Source organism: Labrus mixtus, chromosome 10, assembly GCF_963584025.1.
Source record: "Labrus mixtus chromosome 10, fLabMix1.1, whole genome shotgun sequence".
Lineage (NCBI taxonomy): Eukaryota > Metazoa > Chordata > Actinopteri > Labriformes > Labridae > Labrus > Labrus mixtus.
Genome location: NC_083621.1, coordinates 21466921 through 21481404, shown reverse-complemented (window position 1 = coordinate 21481404; position 14484 = coordinate 21466921). Strand labels below are relative to the sequence as shown.

Below are 14484 nucleotides of genomic sequence, written 5' to 3'. Positions count from 1 at the left end.
GGTCCACGTTTATATTTACCGTAAACTTCCTAAAGCTGCATCACTTTTTAATTGGAAATAAAATGTATCCTTTTGCTCGCAAAAAAACACAGCATATTCGATTCAACACAAATATTAATTTTATTTTAAAAGTTGTGAAAAGTATCTTTGGCTCTGCTTGAAGTGACAGAAAACAGGTAACGTGTCAGCGATGCGTCTGGTTGCGTGACGGCCGGATGTGACGTGGCTTTCTATCAGCGAGCCTTTGATAAACACGTAGCCCGACAGTCGAGGAGAATACCTGCTGTAAGCGACAAATGTGAAGCGATAAAATGGACTAGCTCGACATTCAAGCAGGAGGGATCCGTCAAAGTACACAAGAAGCGAGACTTTGGTAGATATCGAGTTGGTGAGTCGAGCTCTGACAGCTGCATCTACACTACTCAGCTAACGTTAGCTAGCTCTATCTAACATAACTAAGTGTCTTTAACAGTTAATCTCTGAAGCAAAGTCACTGTACTTCAACAAACAAACACATAACCAACGTGTTATCAAGTCTACAATTAGTCTATAATTGTTTTCCGACTTTGCTCAGCTCCCTTAAAGACTTGGATGTTTTACTAAATTGGCTAAAATGTTAGCGAGCTAAGTTAGCTTAAGTAGCTTCTTCTTCTTTGGGTGGATTAATGTTGCTTTTTATTTTATTAAAAGTGGTTCGTTTAAAAACCAGGATGACTTTTATGCTGTTAATATGTGGAAGTAGGCATCGGAGGGAAAGATGCAGCAGCCATAAAAGTGGGAGTGTACACCATGCTATTCAGTTTCTCTTTCCATCCATGTAAATATAATAATAAATATAAAACTATAAAACTGAAAATTAAATTTGATGTATCTTTACGACATCAGTCATTTCAGCTGAAGTGTTGATGTGAGGTGTGTTTAGTCTTTATTGAACTCATAAACATGACTTAGTATTTAGTCCTTTTGATCTATCTCAAACTAAACACTTTGATTTCTTTGCATAGATGTTTTAATGGTGTGTAATATTATGCGCAAATAATAACTGTGGAAAATGTAAAAACCTTGAAGAAAATCCTGTCTAGATTAATAATTAGTTCCTCAAAAAAAGCTTCCCACCAACACATGAAAAACGCATCCCATTGTTTTTAATATCATTGTCTCATCTGAAGCAGGTCAATTACATTTCAATTTTAAGATACTTAGTATTAGAGAGATTTCCACACATGAAGAGAAAATACACAAGTGTTGTATCAATCAATCAAACTTTATTTGTACAGCACTTTTCATACAACAATGTATCACAAAGTGCTTTACATCAACATAAATCAAACAGCAACAACATGACTCCCTCCCCCACCCCTACCCCACGATCCAAAAACTAAGGTAAAATCACCAGATAAAAACAGGTACTGATGGACTGAGGAAACGCTATCATTAATTCTTTTTTTTTTAAGATTTATTTTTGGGCTTTTGTGCCTTTTTAATTGAGAGATGGGACAGTGGATAGAGTCAGAAACCAGGGAGAGAGAGAGAGAGAGAGTAGGAAATGACATGCGGGAAAGGAGCCACAGGCCGGATTCGAACCTGGGCCGCCCACTTGGAAGACTACAGCCTCCATACATGGGGCATACGCACTAACCAATGCACCACCAGTGCCCCAACGCTATCATTAATTCTTAATGAGGAAACACAGGAGGTTAAAAATGTAGTAAAACTAGATAAAATGAGATTCAGTTAAAAGCTAGACTTAAAAAGGTAGGTCTTGAGTTTGCTTTTAAAAATGTTTACATTGTGTTCTGACCTCAGGTCTCCAGGTAAATTGTTCCACAGACGGGGGCCATTGTAATAAAAAGATGCCTCACCGTAGGTTTTAGTCTGGACGTTTGGAACAACTAAAAGACCACTCAGGTCTTCTGGTGGGCTCATAAGTTAAAAGCAAATGGGATAAATAGGCAAGACCATTAACAGCTTTAAAAACCAATAAGATAATCTTAAAATCAATTCTAAAACAAACGGGTAGCCAATGCAGAGACTTTAATATCGGTGTAATGTGCGCTCTCTTTCTGGTCTTCGTCAGCACTCTTGCAGCTGAATTTTGTAGAAGCTGCAACTAAGAAATAGTCTTTTTCAGAAGACCAGAAAGAAGAGCATTACAGGAATCAATTCTACAGGTGATAAAAGCATGAATCAAGTGCTTCCCTGTGCACATAAATGCGCTATGTGTTTTAGGTCTGACCATATTCATTTTAAAAAGACAAATCATATTGGTGTGTGCAAAATTATATTAAGTTTTGCTAAAACCCTGCCATCCGTGTCTCATCAGTTATTCCTAAATTGTGGTGCATGCATCTCTCCTTTACAAGATGAATAAATCAGATTTAACCATTCATTAAAACATAGGATGATTCAGCCCAATTTAATGTTTTTATTATTTAGTTCTATTGGATACAAAATGATCATTTAATCCCCCAAAAATGTTTACTTTGTGGAACTGAAAAATAATAACTTTGAACTGAATAAATAGGCAGTGTGAATAATATGTTCATGTTTTTATTACTTTTCTTAGAGACAAGTGAAAAGGTCTACTACAAATATTCTGACATGTTGTATGATATGAGCAGAGCTCTGTGTGTCTGGTTAGAACAGCGATAGGACCATAGAATGTAAATATTAACGGATGAAGCCTGAGTGACGTCAGCCATCTGTCACTTCAGGCGGCTCCGGAGGCTCATCGGCAGCAGCCGCCATGCTGGAAATCCTGTCTCAGCCAGTCGTTAGGTTGACTGAAAGTTAAGCTGAGAGCTGAGGCGGTTTTTAAGCCTCTTGACGAACAGTTACATCGCAACCGCCTGTCAATAATGTCAGCTACGCAACTAACTATGGATAACACGTATCGTTCATGAAATCAAAACTACCTTAAGAGTGACAATGTTGTCTCTGACAAAAAGGTTTATAATAATAATCATACAAATAATTATAATAGGAAGGAGCTGGAAGGAACTAATTGTAACATTAGTTGTATATGCAGTGGGTACCAATATGTTCAACATTTGGAGTGAAAAGTTTGGTTTTTGGTTTGATGATGTTTTAATCCTTTATTGTTGCTCAGTTCTGTGTCAGTAAAATGAACACAGCAGAAACAGATTTCTTTCAGGCAAACATTCTCTCCTATTTATTTGCATGTTTCTCTGTTCCATCAATCTGCTTTCACATTCAACAACCCTCTGCCTCTTCTTCTTTCTCTTCCTCTGTTTCCTCACTGCAGTGTCTGTAGCTGACTCCAAAATGGTACGAGCAGCCTTGGTGACAGCCACCAGTCTGGCTTTGACTGGGGCTGTGGTGGCACATGCTTACCTCCTCAAACACCAGTTCTACCCAACTGTGGTCTACCTAACCAAAAGCAGCCCCAGCATGGCGGTAAGAGCAGTTCCAGCAGGAAGGTGTAGCTTATTTGAGGATTTGAACCCATATTTGTGTCTATACATTTTATTGAAGGATCAAATTGAATTTGTGGAGGAGAAAACAAACAGTTCTGTTGTTTGTTGTGTTTATGAAAACAGGTGTTGTACATTCAGGCCTTTGTTCTGGTGTTTCTGTTGGGAAAGTTCATGAGGAAAGTATTCTTTGGACAGCTAAGAGCTGCAGAAATGGAGGTAGAGTTCTGTTTATGTTCTTTTGATCATTTCACACATTTGTGATAACATTCACATTAGTTTCTTGGTGTTAAAGGGGTCATAGTATGCTTTTTCTGGTTTTATATGCTCTTTAGTGTGTTTTCCAAGTGTCCTGTGCATGTTTAGGCACATCTATGTGCAAAAATTCAAAGTCTGCGGAAACGCAGCTTCTCCCACTCCTCCTGTTAGCTGTAGCATTAGCTGCATGTAACGCTCGGTTCTAGCCCCCCTCGAAAAAAATTTGCCAGTGTGACGTCTTGTCAGTGTGATATCACTGATCTAAGTCCATTGGCTCGTTGTGGCAAGCCCAGCAGCTCATGTTGCATGCCCGTTAACTTCTGTAGCACGCCCACGATATGCCGTAGCCTGCGGTAGCACAGTAGTGCTAAGGTGCTAATGTTTTTGCTCCCCTCGGAGCCAAAGTGGCTGCATTCCCAATATGGTAAAAGGGGCGTGACATTTCCGAGAACCGTGCTGAGCGACTGACCAATTACGGCAGAGCCGACAGGCCGCCCAATCAGATCAGACTTGGCACACGTGGGGACTCTGAACGTGGGCACTTCAGAGCATTAGAGAGAGAGTCAGAAGAGAGCCGGTGCATGGAGCGGCAGTTCATGAAAACAGACACTTTTTTATAACTTCAGCTATTGTGAACGTACTTTAGTAGGTACATAGATTAAATATACAAACCCCAAAAAGGGCATAATATGACCTCTTTAAATGAGAACAATTTAAACTTGTATTTTACATATTTTAAAAGCATGATCTGTATTATGTTTGTTTACATGTCTTCCTCTCTACATGCAGCATCTCATTGAGCGCTCCTGGTACGCAGTGACCGAGACGTGCCTTGCATTCACTGTATTCAGGGACGACTTCTCCCCTCGCTTTGTTGCCCTCTTCACCCTCCTGCTCTTCCTCAAGTGCTTTCATTGGCTGGCTGAGGACCGGGTGGACTTTGTGAGTGATGAGAGCTAAACTTCCAAATCTAATACATAACACAGTAAACTGAATCCACCTGATGTGTCTACAGAATACGAAGGCAGAACCGAGATTTGGGAAAAGCTTCTGGATATACTAAAGTATATGAGGGTTCTTGCAATAGTTTAAAGAAAATGTATTGATATTTTAAAACTGATCATTTATGGACTTAATTTTAGTTTCGCCCTTCTTGTAAGTTTTAATAAAAAAAAACAGTTGATTAACAAGTTTAGTAATGGGGCGTCAGGTTCTGCCCCACCGCAGACGGCAACTTAATACGTTGTGTCCGCCGACAGTACTTCAAATATCATCCTGCATATTACTAAATAAACCCTCCTAAATATTTTGAACTTAAGATGGAAACAAGGGAAGGACGTAAGAATTTTAAGCCAGATTTCACCAGGAGGACAAAGAACCATGAGGTGGTATGCTAACAACAGGAAAGATGGCGGAAGGCAGAAATGCAACAAAAAGTGGAAAGTACATTTGGAGAGGGTTCTAGTAGAAATCAAAGACTTAAGAAAGGTCAACAGCTGGATGACAAAGTTATCAAAATACACCAGAGAATTGGAGAAGCAGAGGACTTCATTGACAAGGTGGAGACGAGACTGTAGACGGGGCAGCAGATGATGAGAAACATCTTAAAAGTGCAAACTCGCTGACCAAAAGGGAAGGTCATTGAGAGAGAATATCAGTTTATAATGTACCAGAAAACAAAGAAGATAGTTCAATGATAAGTTTTGAGGTAATACTCCTCTGAGATATACTTGAGTATAGAACTGCATATTGAGAGAGCCCACTTGTGTCCACACACAAAGCTATAGGCAAACCAAGATCAGTTGTGATCAAAAGCCACCAGTACAAATCAAAAGAAGTTTGTGTTTTTAATATAATGTACCATTGTTCCTATATACATGCGATTCTACCTACGGGAAACGATCTAGATCAGAGTTTTAAAAAATGGCTCAACGGAAAAGACAGTAAAAAGTTTAGTAATGGAAAGGAAGGTGAAAAAGGCTTCTACTGATCTGCTATTAAAGATAGCAGACATCGGTATCAAGATGAACCCATCACAGGTTTCTGTACTTCTGATATGGTAATCTTATATACAATGACCAGTTACCCACAGTTATGATTCAATAATTGAATGTGTTTTTAATTCCTCTTCTACCAGATGGAAAGGAGTCCAAACATATCCTGGATTTTTCACATGAGAGTTTTATGTAAGTACAAGTTATCAGCCACATCAGAAATTATTCTTTATTTCCTTCTCTGTCCACTTCCTTTGTTTTTCTCATCTCGAAACTCTTTGCAAATGTTTCTGTTTGCACATGAGGCCAGGTGCATTACAGTTCAGTGGATCCTCATGACAGAAATGAGAGAAGTTGACACTTACAAAGTAAAACACCTTAAGTTGAACACCATAGCAGATGAACTCAGTAGCTATCCAAGTGACTGTTTATTTCATACAGACTGCTGTATTTAAACCCAGGACAGCCTCTAGCTCTCCTGTGACTACAGAGTCATTTTAATAATATATTTATAGTTTAATGTTCATGTTTACTTTTGATTGTAATAAAGACATGTTTGTCTGTGTTCAATGAAGTTTCCTCTCCTCCTCAAAGAATGATGCAGTGTTTTTTATATATATGTAAATTCTCTATTTCTCACAGCTCTCATGGGATTGCTGGCGATCATGGATTTCCTGTTTGTCACCCATGCATGTCAGAGCATCATCACTCGGGGAGCCTCAGTCCAGCTGGTTTTTGGATTTGAGGTTTGTCATACTTTAATTAAAGCTGAGTTTAAGCTCTATTTTAACTGTGAGGACATATTTGATCCATCTTTAATACCACCTAATTGACTACAAAGTTTGTACGTTGTGTAAAATGTTAAAAAAAAGAAATGAAATAGAATGTGAGGATTTGAAAAACATTGAGTTTTTGAAATGAGCACAAAGACCACATTGAACATGAGAAATGTCATTGGTTTTGGAAATTGATATGCCATTTTATAAGTTGACTCTCTCTGTTGTATGCATTTTGGGAACTGGACAGATCAATTTATGTCATTTTTAAGGTGGAATGTTCCACTATTCTTGCTTAATGTAGGTTTTCAGCTATCAACAGTTTAAGGTGTCCTATGTCTTATTTGACACTTTATAATGCTTCAAACCAGAGATCAGGACTCCAGTTTCAGACACGGAGTTAAGTTTCATTTAATTTGCCACTTTACTTGGACTGGTCCCTCAAAGACATGAGACTCTGAGGTGTGTTGCCTGTGCCCATTCTTTATATGTTTTATTGGCACATTACATTTACAAATTGAAAAGAAAGGACTAGTTCTCATGACTGGAAAACACAAGACTGGGTTAGCATACTGGTCTGCCAAGCCACCAGTCTTGTTCTCACTTGACTGCAGTGAGCAACGAGCCCAGGTATCGTCTGTGAGTTCAGGTTTAGTTTGGTTGACAATAAAAAAATAACGATAATGGCTGGTTTCTTTAAAGTTCATGGGTGTGGATCGACCTTGGAGTCCGGTTGCAAATTGGCGTCCACAGTCTTAGCTGCTTCCTTTCACTTTACCCCCTTTGCCCTGAACCATGCCAAAGCACGATTCACGATTCTAGATAGATACTCAGAGGACTGGAGAGGCTCATCGAGTGGGAGTGCATGGACTTGAATCCTGCCAAATCCAGATCACTTGTGCTGAGGAAAGGCAGAGTCTCTGACAAGTTCCACTTTTCCCTGAGTGGTACCAATATTCCATTCTTTTCAAAGAAAAGCCGGTCAAAAGTTTGGGGAATCTTTTTGACCACAGCCTCAGAGATGCAACAGCTATTCATACCTCCATCAAGAGCTGGAGACTCGGATCAGCAAAGTGGACAAGTCCTGGATATACCAACATGACATCCTCCCCCAGACTTTACGATGTACATATTGTATGACTGATTCCTTTTGAAATGTGAAAGTATTAACCCTGAGCCACATGTCTCTATCATCAGTATGCCATCCTGCTGACCATGGTGTTGACGACCTTCATCAAGTACGTGCTGCATACAGTTGACCTGCAGAGTGAAAACCCTTGGGACAATAAGGCCGTCTACATGCTGTACACTGAGCTCTTCACAGGTGATCTATTCAGCTTGAGCTCTGAATGTCATGTTGTTTTTTTCGTTACCTGTTTTGTGCAGTGAAAGATGAAATGTTGGCAAGCATACTCATATTGTTTTTATTTAGGTTTCATCAAAGTGCTCCTGTACATCGCCTTTATGACCATCATGATAAAGGTCCATACCTTCCCCCTGTTTGCAATCCGCCCTATGTATCTGGCTATGAGGTGAGCGTTTGTATTCCTTTGGTTCTGTGGAAATCAGAAAGTTGGTTTTGTTTTATCTCCTTTTTAACAATCAGCTATCTTACACAGGACTAAAAACATGTTTTAAATGTGGAGTAGTAGGTCAGCTATTCCCAATATTAGTGATATGACTCCTCTCTTTAAGTAACCTTTTCTTGTTAGTCACTGGATAATTCAAGAATTCTGTATGAAGGCATGTTTTGATTCTGGTATTATTTCTACTCTCTCAGGCAGTTCAAGAAAGCTGTAACAGATGCTATAATGTCTCGAAGAGCCATCCGCAACATGAATACATTGTAAGTAATGTCAAGCCTAGTCGCTATTTCCTAGAGATAAATATAAGACTTAAACATTCCTTAGTATAAACATAACTCAGTTTTCATTTTCATTCAAATGGTTGGGCACCTGTCCTACCAGCTGGTCTAAGTAGCTTTAACAAGATGTGACTTGGTTGTAGTTAACTATTTTAATTTGTCTGACGTACCAGTACTTTTTGTGTAATTTATGTTAAGCCTTTCATTTTAACTGGTGAGTTAGTGTTGCTTGTCTAGAAGCTCCTCTTTCAGGACAGTATTATAGAAGTGTTGAATTATTTCTCTTCTGATTTTTTTTTTCTTCCCATATTCAGATACCCTGATGCTACTCCTGAAGACCTGCAGGCCTCTGACAACGTCTGTATCATCTGTCGAGAGGAAATGGTCACTGGAGCCAAGAAACTACCTTGTAATCACATTTTTCACTCCAGGTAAGTGCTGCAGTGATCGTTCTGAATCAGCAGGAAACATTGTAGACCGCAAGCTAAACAGTTGAGATAGTGTAGTGTTAGAGTGTTGAATTCTTTCTAAATGTTGCTTTTTTATTACTCTTATATCAAGGACAAGCTTTAAAGGCAGAATGTGCAACATTTTACACATAAATGTAGCAGAAATCAGAGAGTCCTGAGTCTACAATGATTGAGTTCCACAAGCCGTATTGTGTTGACATCATGTTTTCATGGATGTGACGGCCTTGTGTATTAAGCGGTTTTAGTCAAGGACTAGAGAAAAGAAGAATAACATATCCTCCTCAGACCCAGCAATTCATTTGACATTACTCACTGCCTATTTGGATGTCACGTGAGTGTGTTTAGATCGCTGTCATTCCGTGTCACTTTATGTGCAATATGAAGCTACATGCTAACTAAAGCGTGCTAAAGGACAATTTTGTCGCCCGCTTGCGTTAATGGTGCTTAATTATGGTGCGTTCCATTTGATAACTGGAGGGGGGTTGGAGGTGTGTCGCTGAAAGAGCGGAGTCTTCAGAATTGGGGAGGCGTTGCCAAACAGCTGTTTGTCTGTTTTGTTTTCATGCTGGTGCTCAAGGGCGACATCTACTGGATAAAAAAAGTCTTACATTCTCACTTTAAGTAATGTTGTGTTGCCCTTTCTTCCTCCCCGCAGCTGCTTGCGTTCTTGGTTCCAGAGGCAACAGACCTGCCCCACCTGTCGCATGGACGTCCTCCGTGCATCTAATAACAACCAAACTCCAGCCCAGGCCCAGGCCCCGCCCCCTGCTCCTGCAGCACCTGCTAATGCTCCTGCAGCCCCACCTGCAAATGGTGAGAGTAAAAACCATTACACATAAGCACAACCTTTGTAACTAATTAAGCATTCCGATGCCCAAATGACAGCTAGCAGTCTATGATGTGTGACATGTGATTGCCCTTAAATGTAGAACCCCCTCTGTGTTGTAGTTACCCAAAGCAGTACAATGCCTTTGAAGCAACACTCCTACTTACAGATACAACTGTAGTATTGCTGGGTACATTCACCTGTTTGACAGACATCACACCAATTTATGAACTCTGCCATCAAAACTGTTTCATTTGTCACTTTCAGTCGCCCCAGGCATGTTACCTGGATTTCCACCTGGCATGTTCCCCTTCTGGGGTCCCTTCCCTGCAGTCCCTCCTCCTGCTGCAGAAGCTGCAGCTCCTGGGACTGGTGATGCTTCACAAGACAGTACAGAGGCTACACAGGCAGCTGGTAAGGAGACCTTTTGTGAAAAAAGAGGCCCCACAGTTTTGAGTTTTCACTAACTTTTTTTATTTATTTAAATGTTCTCCTTTGTTGGTGTATTTCTATCCCAATGTCACTGCAAACTGTATTAGGACACCTAAACTGGCATGACATTGTATATTATTTTTACTCTAGAACAGAGGTTCCCAAACTTTTAATTTTTAATTAATTTAAACTTGTAATTAATAATATGGTAATTAATTGACTTCATTCAATGTATTGTTGTAAACAGTATTAAATGCTGTCTTACTAATATACAACAATAATGGTGAACAAAATGTGTTTAGCATTTTTCTCTCTTGTTATTTATTCATTACATTCAATGTGTCTCTCTTCTATAATCAGTGTAATGTTCTTAACAATATTAACAGTTATAGTAACAGTACACGTGTTAGTATCTTTATCTCTTCAGTGACACTCAACATGTATCGCTTTAGTAATAAACAGTCTTTGTTACTGTTCCTGTTAACAGTGAACATACTTTTTTTTCACTTCCTATGAACCTACTGTGTGTGGTTTCTTTGCACAGTCAATGTGGTAATAGGCCAGAAATGAGGCCTTCAGGGCCCGCTCAGGAACACTAGCTTGCTGCTTGAATGTTGCAGACTGCTCGGCTAGGTGCTCTTCTTTTCGTTTAAAATAGCATATGGATTTGTCAGCTTCTGCTGGGTGCTTTTGTTTCAGGTGTCGTTCAAGTTTTGATTTCTTTAAAGACTCGTTGGCGAGGATCTTGAGGCAGAGCACACATCGCTGATGTATGCTAGCTCATACCTATGAGATTTAGATGCGCAGGTGGTATTTGGTGGCTCTTTAAATAGCTGAGTCATGTTCAGTCTGGTCGCCTGGTGGTCTTTGACTTTTAATATGTGTCCATTTTAAGAGTAGGTAGTAGCTACTTTTCAGAGGTAGATCAACTTTCTGATCAGTCTCGCTCATAGAGGCTGCTCAATTTTGATTGGCTAAAGATTGATGTGTGTCATTTTTGAAAATGGAAAGAATTAGTAAAGTAAAAGAAAACAGATTTCGACGTGTAGTGAAAATTCTACATTTAAATGTTATAGTGACAAGTAGTTTTTGTAGTTACTTTTGAATGTCCCACTGGGTGTTGGGACCCCCACTTTGAGAAAGACTGCTTTAGAATACCTTGATGTCTACAACCAATGTTAACTGTTTGATTTCTTTTTAGGCTCCAGCCAGCCGCCCTCATCGTCTGCAGACACCACTGCTGCTCCAGGATCGGCGATGCCGGGCTTCCCCTTTTCCTTCCCGCCTCCTCCTTTTCCCACTGCACCATGGTTACCCATGCCACCACCTCCCCCCTTTGGTATGTGCTGCACTTTGTTCTGTCGTTCACTCTTAAATGAATACATTGACTTAGCAGTCTTTTGATAAAACTGGAAAAATAAGAGAGACAGGAAAGTCAGATTGCAACAAAGACAGAAAGTGGAGTGACTTGATTCTGCCATGGCTGCTCACTGTTTTATACCAAAAAATAAGAGCGGTAGAGCTCGCAGGAGGAGGACGGAGGTGAAGAGTATAAAGCAGAGAAACTCTTTTTAATGTGAACAATGTCACAATCGCACCTACTCGGTAACCATGAACAGCCAGGACAATAACCTGCTGCATTTATCAGTGCGATCGTCACACAAACTTTGTACCAGCGGGCTGTAAGGAACAAGTCTGTGGAAAGTGTGGATTCTGACATTCTCACTACGTGCAGCCCAGCAGGGGAGTGTTAATTTTTCAGGAATGCAGTACATGTGTGAAAGGATGTATTATGTATGAGAAAATATTTTCTTACATACATATCAACATTTTTTAAAGTGTCGGACATAACCACAACCCCACACTATCTGGATGCACTGTGAGAGTCACTAACATTTACCACAACATGAGAAATACTCTTTTTAATGTCAAAGTGCATCCTTTTAGTTTTACAGTTAACAATATAATTACAATGAAGAAATATTAACCCCTCAGGATAGATCCCAGAGGAAGTTAAAAGTCTTAGACTCTGGGTAAGAGTTGTTGCAGATTGTGTTAGGCCTGCCTGTAGAGGCAAAGCTAACGCTTTAAGCCACTGACGCGCTAACGTTACCTTGTCGGATCAATGAAATCAACTTGCCTTGTTGATCATGCCATTCATTTATTTGACGTTCACTGGCTCCATATTTCCATACAAAAATATACCTGCTTGTAATGCAACTGCTTAGCGGTCAAAAAACTGTTTTCCCTTCCGTGTGGAACCCTTGACCGGTAACAAAGGTTCCTACCTTTTATATAGAGAACCATCAATCACCCTGTGAGATCCTTTAAACACACACCACATATTATCTTGATGTTCTGCTCCTACGTCTGCCCTTTTTTCAACTTTGTCTCAACTTGACCAGCTTCCGTTTTGCCTTTCCTCCCTCACCAGTGTCTTCAATGCCGCCGCCTCCCCCGTCTCTATCCCGACTCTCGGAAGAGGAATTGAGGGAGCTGGAGGCAGAAGGCCGACGGGGCCTTGAGGCCAGGCTCCAGTGTCTCCAGAATATTCACACCCTACTGGATGCTGCCATGCTCAACATCCACCACTACCTAAGCACTGTTGCAACGCTCACGTAATGGAGCCTTCTTTTAGTGTCAGCCACATATTTTCTGAATTTATGAATTTTGATTTAAGTTTTTTTATTTTCCTTCTGCCCCTGTGTTCTCCACAGTCCTCCTCAGCCTGAAGGTATCACTGGAGAATCCAGCAGGACAAATCATGCCGCTTCATCTCCTGCAGCTGACAGTAGCAAGGACAGCCCTAGACAGGAAAAAGACTCCCAAAGATGTAAGTATTGTTACAAATCACATTTACAAAATACTTTGAAGACAACCAAGAGGATTACATCACAGAATGTGGGCCTTAACTGAATATTCATTTTTTAAGCTGAAGGGGAGGACAGAGACACTGTTTCCTTTGAGCCAACAGACTCCACTCCTGTTGATTTGGACATAGAAGGAACAGAAGAGATTCAGGAAGGAGTGGCAGTAGAGGATGGAGAACCCAATACCGCTGAGCTCAGGCGTCGCCGTCTCCGCAAATTAGAGACATCTTCGCCATCATCCTCACCCCCCCCTGACAACTGATCCATGTGCTCTGCCTTACACATAATGCCCTGGACCAACGGGAACTCTGAGCTGACTTTATTGTTGCTTTTGTTTCTCATCGTCTCTATTTCTGTAGGCGCTTGCCTTCCACAGATTTCTATTGTGTAGAGTTGGACTCTTGGCTACTGAGGGATGCAATGATCTGTACTGCTTGTTTCAGAAAGCAATAGGCCACCTTTTTTTCTTCCGTAGGATAATTACTACAATGAGAGTCCTGCAGGTGTTTGTAAATTTTAATCGAAAAAGTTCTCATTTTAATTTAAGATCTGGTCAATTTGAGAGACACATTATTTGGATTTGTGTTTGGTAGTTTTACTGTTGATAAGGTCTTGCTTGTACTTTTGAATTTTGTTTATTTCAGCGTTCTTTAGTATAAAATTGGCCCAAATCCTTACATTAGTATGTAATAGAGCATTGGAGAAATCAAATCTAGGGAAGTGAATCAACTGCAACAGCCACAGCTTTCCTCTTCATCCATCCCTACCCTGTTGCCACTACAGATGTTGTAACATATTGATCCATCTGGATGTGTATATACTGTATAAAGAGTTTTAAAAGGTGATCTCTACATGATGCTGAATAAACTGAAAGACTTAAATGGTGCTGGCACAACAGGTGTGTTGGTTTGCATGTTCACAAACAGGTACTATAGTGCTGAGTCTTGTCAAGGATCATGAATTAACTCAGAATGAATAAATGCACATTTACATCAGGGCTACACTTATGCTAACTTTTACTACTTTTCATTTAGTCATTTCATTTAGGAAAAGAAGAGAAGCCATTTTAACACTTTAGGTAGTTTTAGGTTGTGTTGTAGTACTTGAAATCGGTCTTGGTCTCAAGAACACTTTTTAAAGGTCTCTGTCTTGTCTAGGAATCTCTCGTCTTGTCTCTGTCTCAGACTGGGCACACTCTGGATTTTAAATCAAGACCACCACTGACAGGCTATTTTTCCACGTCATCACTGTGATAAGAAGGAAAATACAGCTTTCTAAAACAACAAATCATTTAAATTCAATTGTAGTTAGATTTTTATCCCCAGGTTACGGCAGCAATCTTCCCAGTGTTACGGTCTAAGTGAGTGACACACCTGCTGCACACCAGTTGATGATTTTTCACTGATATTTATGGTCTTGGTGTCGTCTCGGTCTCACCCTGCCTCGGTCTGGACTTGGTCCCGATCCCTCAATGTCTTGGTCTCGTCTCGGTCTAGGAGCACTCTGGTCTTGGGTATGTCTTGATCTCGGTTAGAGTGGTCATGACTACAACACTAGTTT

At 40.2% G+C, this 14484-nt stretch overlaps 1 protein-coding gene across 1 annotated transcript; it reads left to right on the top strand.

Annotated features, from left to right (window-relative positions):
- Nucleotides 1-214: 214 nt before the first annotated feature.
- Nucleotides 215-13809, top strand: syvn1 (synovial apoptosis inhibitor 1, synoviolin). The gene is made up of 16 exons (XM_061048733.1): nucleotides 215-388; nucleotides 3266-3417; nucleotides 3561-3653; nucleotides 4482-4634; nucleotides 5830-5878; nucleotides 6329-6432; nucleotides 7660-7786; nucleotides 7895-7994; nucleotides 8243-8308; nucleotides 8641-8757; nucleotides 9452-9609; nucleotides 9890-10036; nucleotides 11256-11393; nucleotides 12489-12672; nucleotides 12772-12887; nucleotides 12987-13809. The coding sequence occupies exons 2-16, from the start codon at nucleotides 3286-3288 to the stop codon at nucleotides 13184-13186; spliced, it is 1884 nt and encodes a 627-aa protein (XP_060904716.1). The 5' UTR covers nucleotides 215-388; nucleotides 3266-3285; the 3' UTR covers nucleotides 13187-13809.
- Nucleotides 13810-14484: the final 675 nt, after the last annotated feature.

Excerpts from the sequence above, each read along its gene's own strand:
- syvn1 (XM_061048733.1), top strand. The coding sequence starts at position 3,286 with ATGGTACGAGCAGCCTTGGTGACAGCCACCAGTCTGGCTTTGACTGGG. Across the intron at positions 3,654-4,481 it reads TAAGAGCTGCAGAAATGGAG|CATCTCATTGAGCGCTCCTG; the intron begins GTAGAGTTCTGT and ends CTCTACATGCAG. Across the intron at positions 8,758-9,451 it reads AATCACATTTTTCACTCCAG|CTGCTTGCGTTCTTGGTTCC; the intron begins GTAAGTGCTGCA and ends TCCTCCCCGCAG.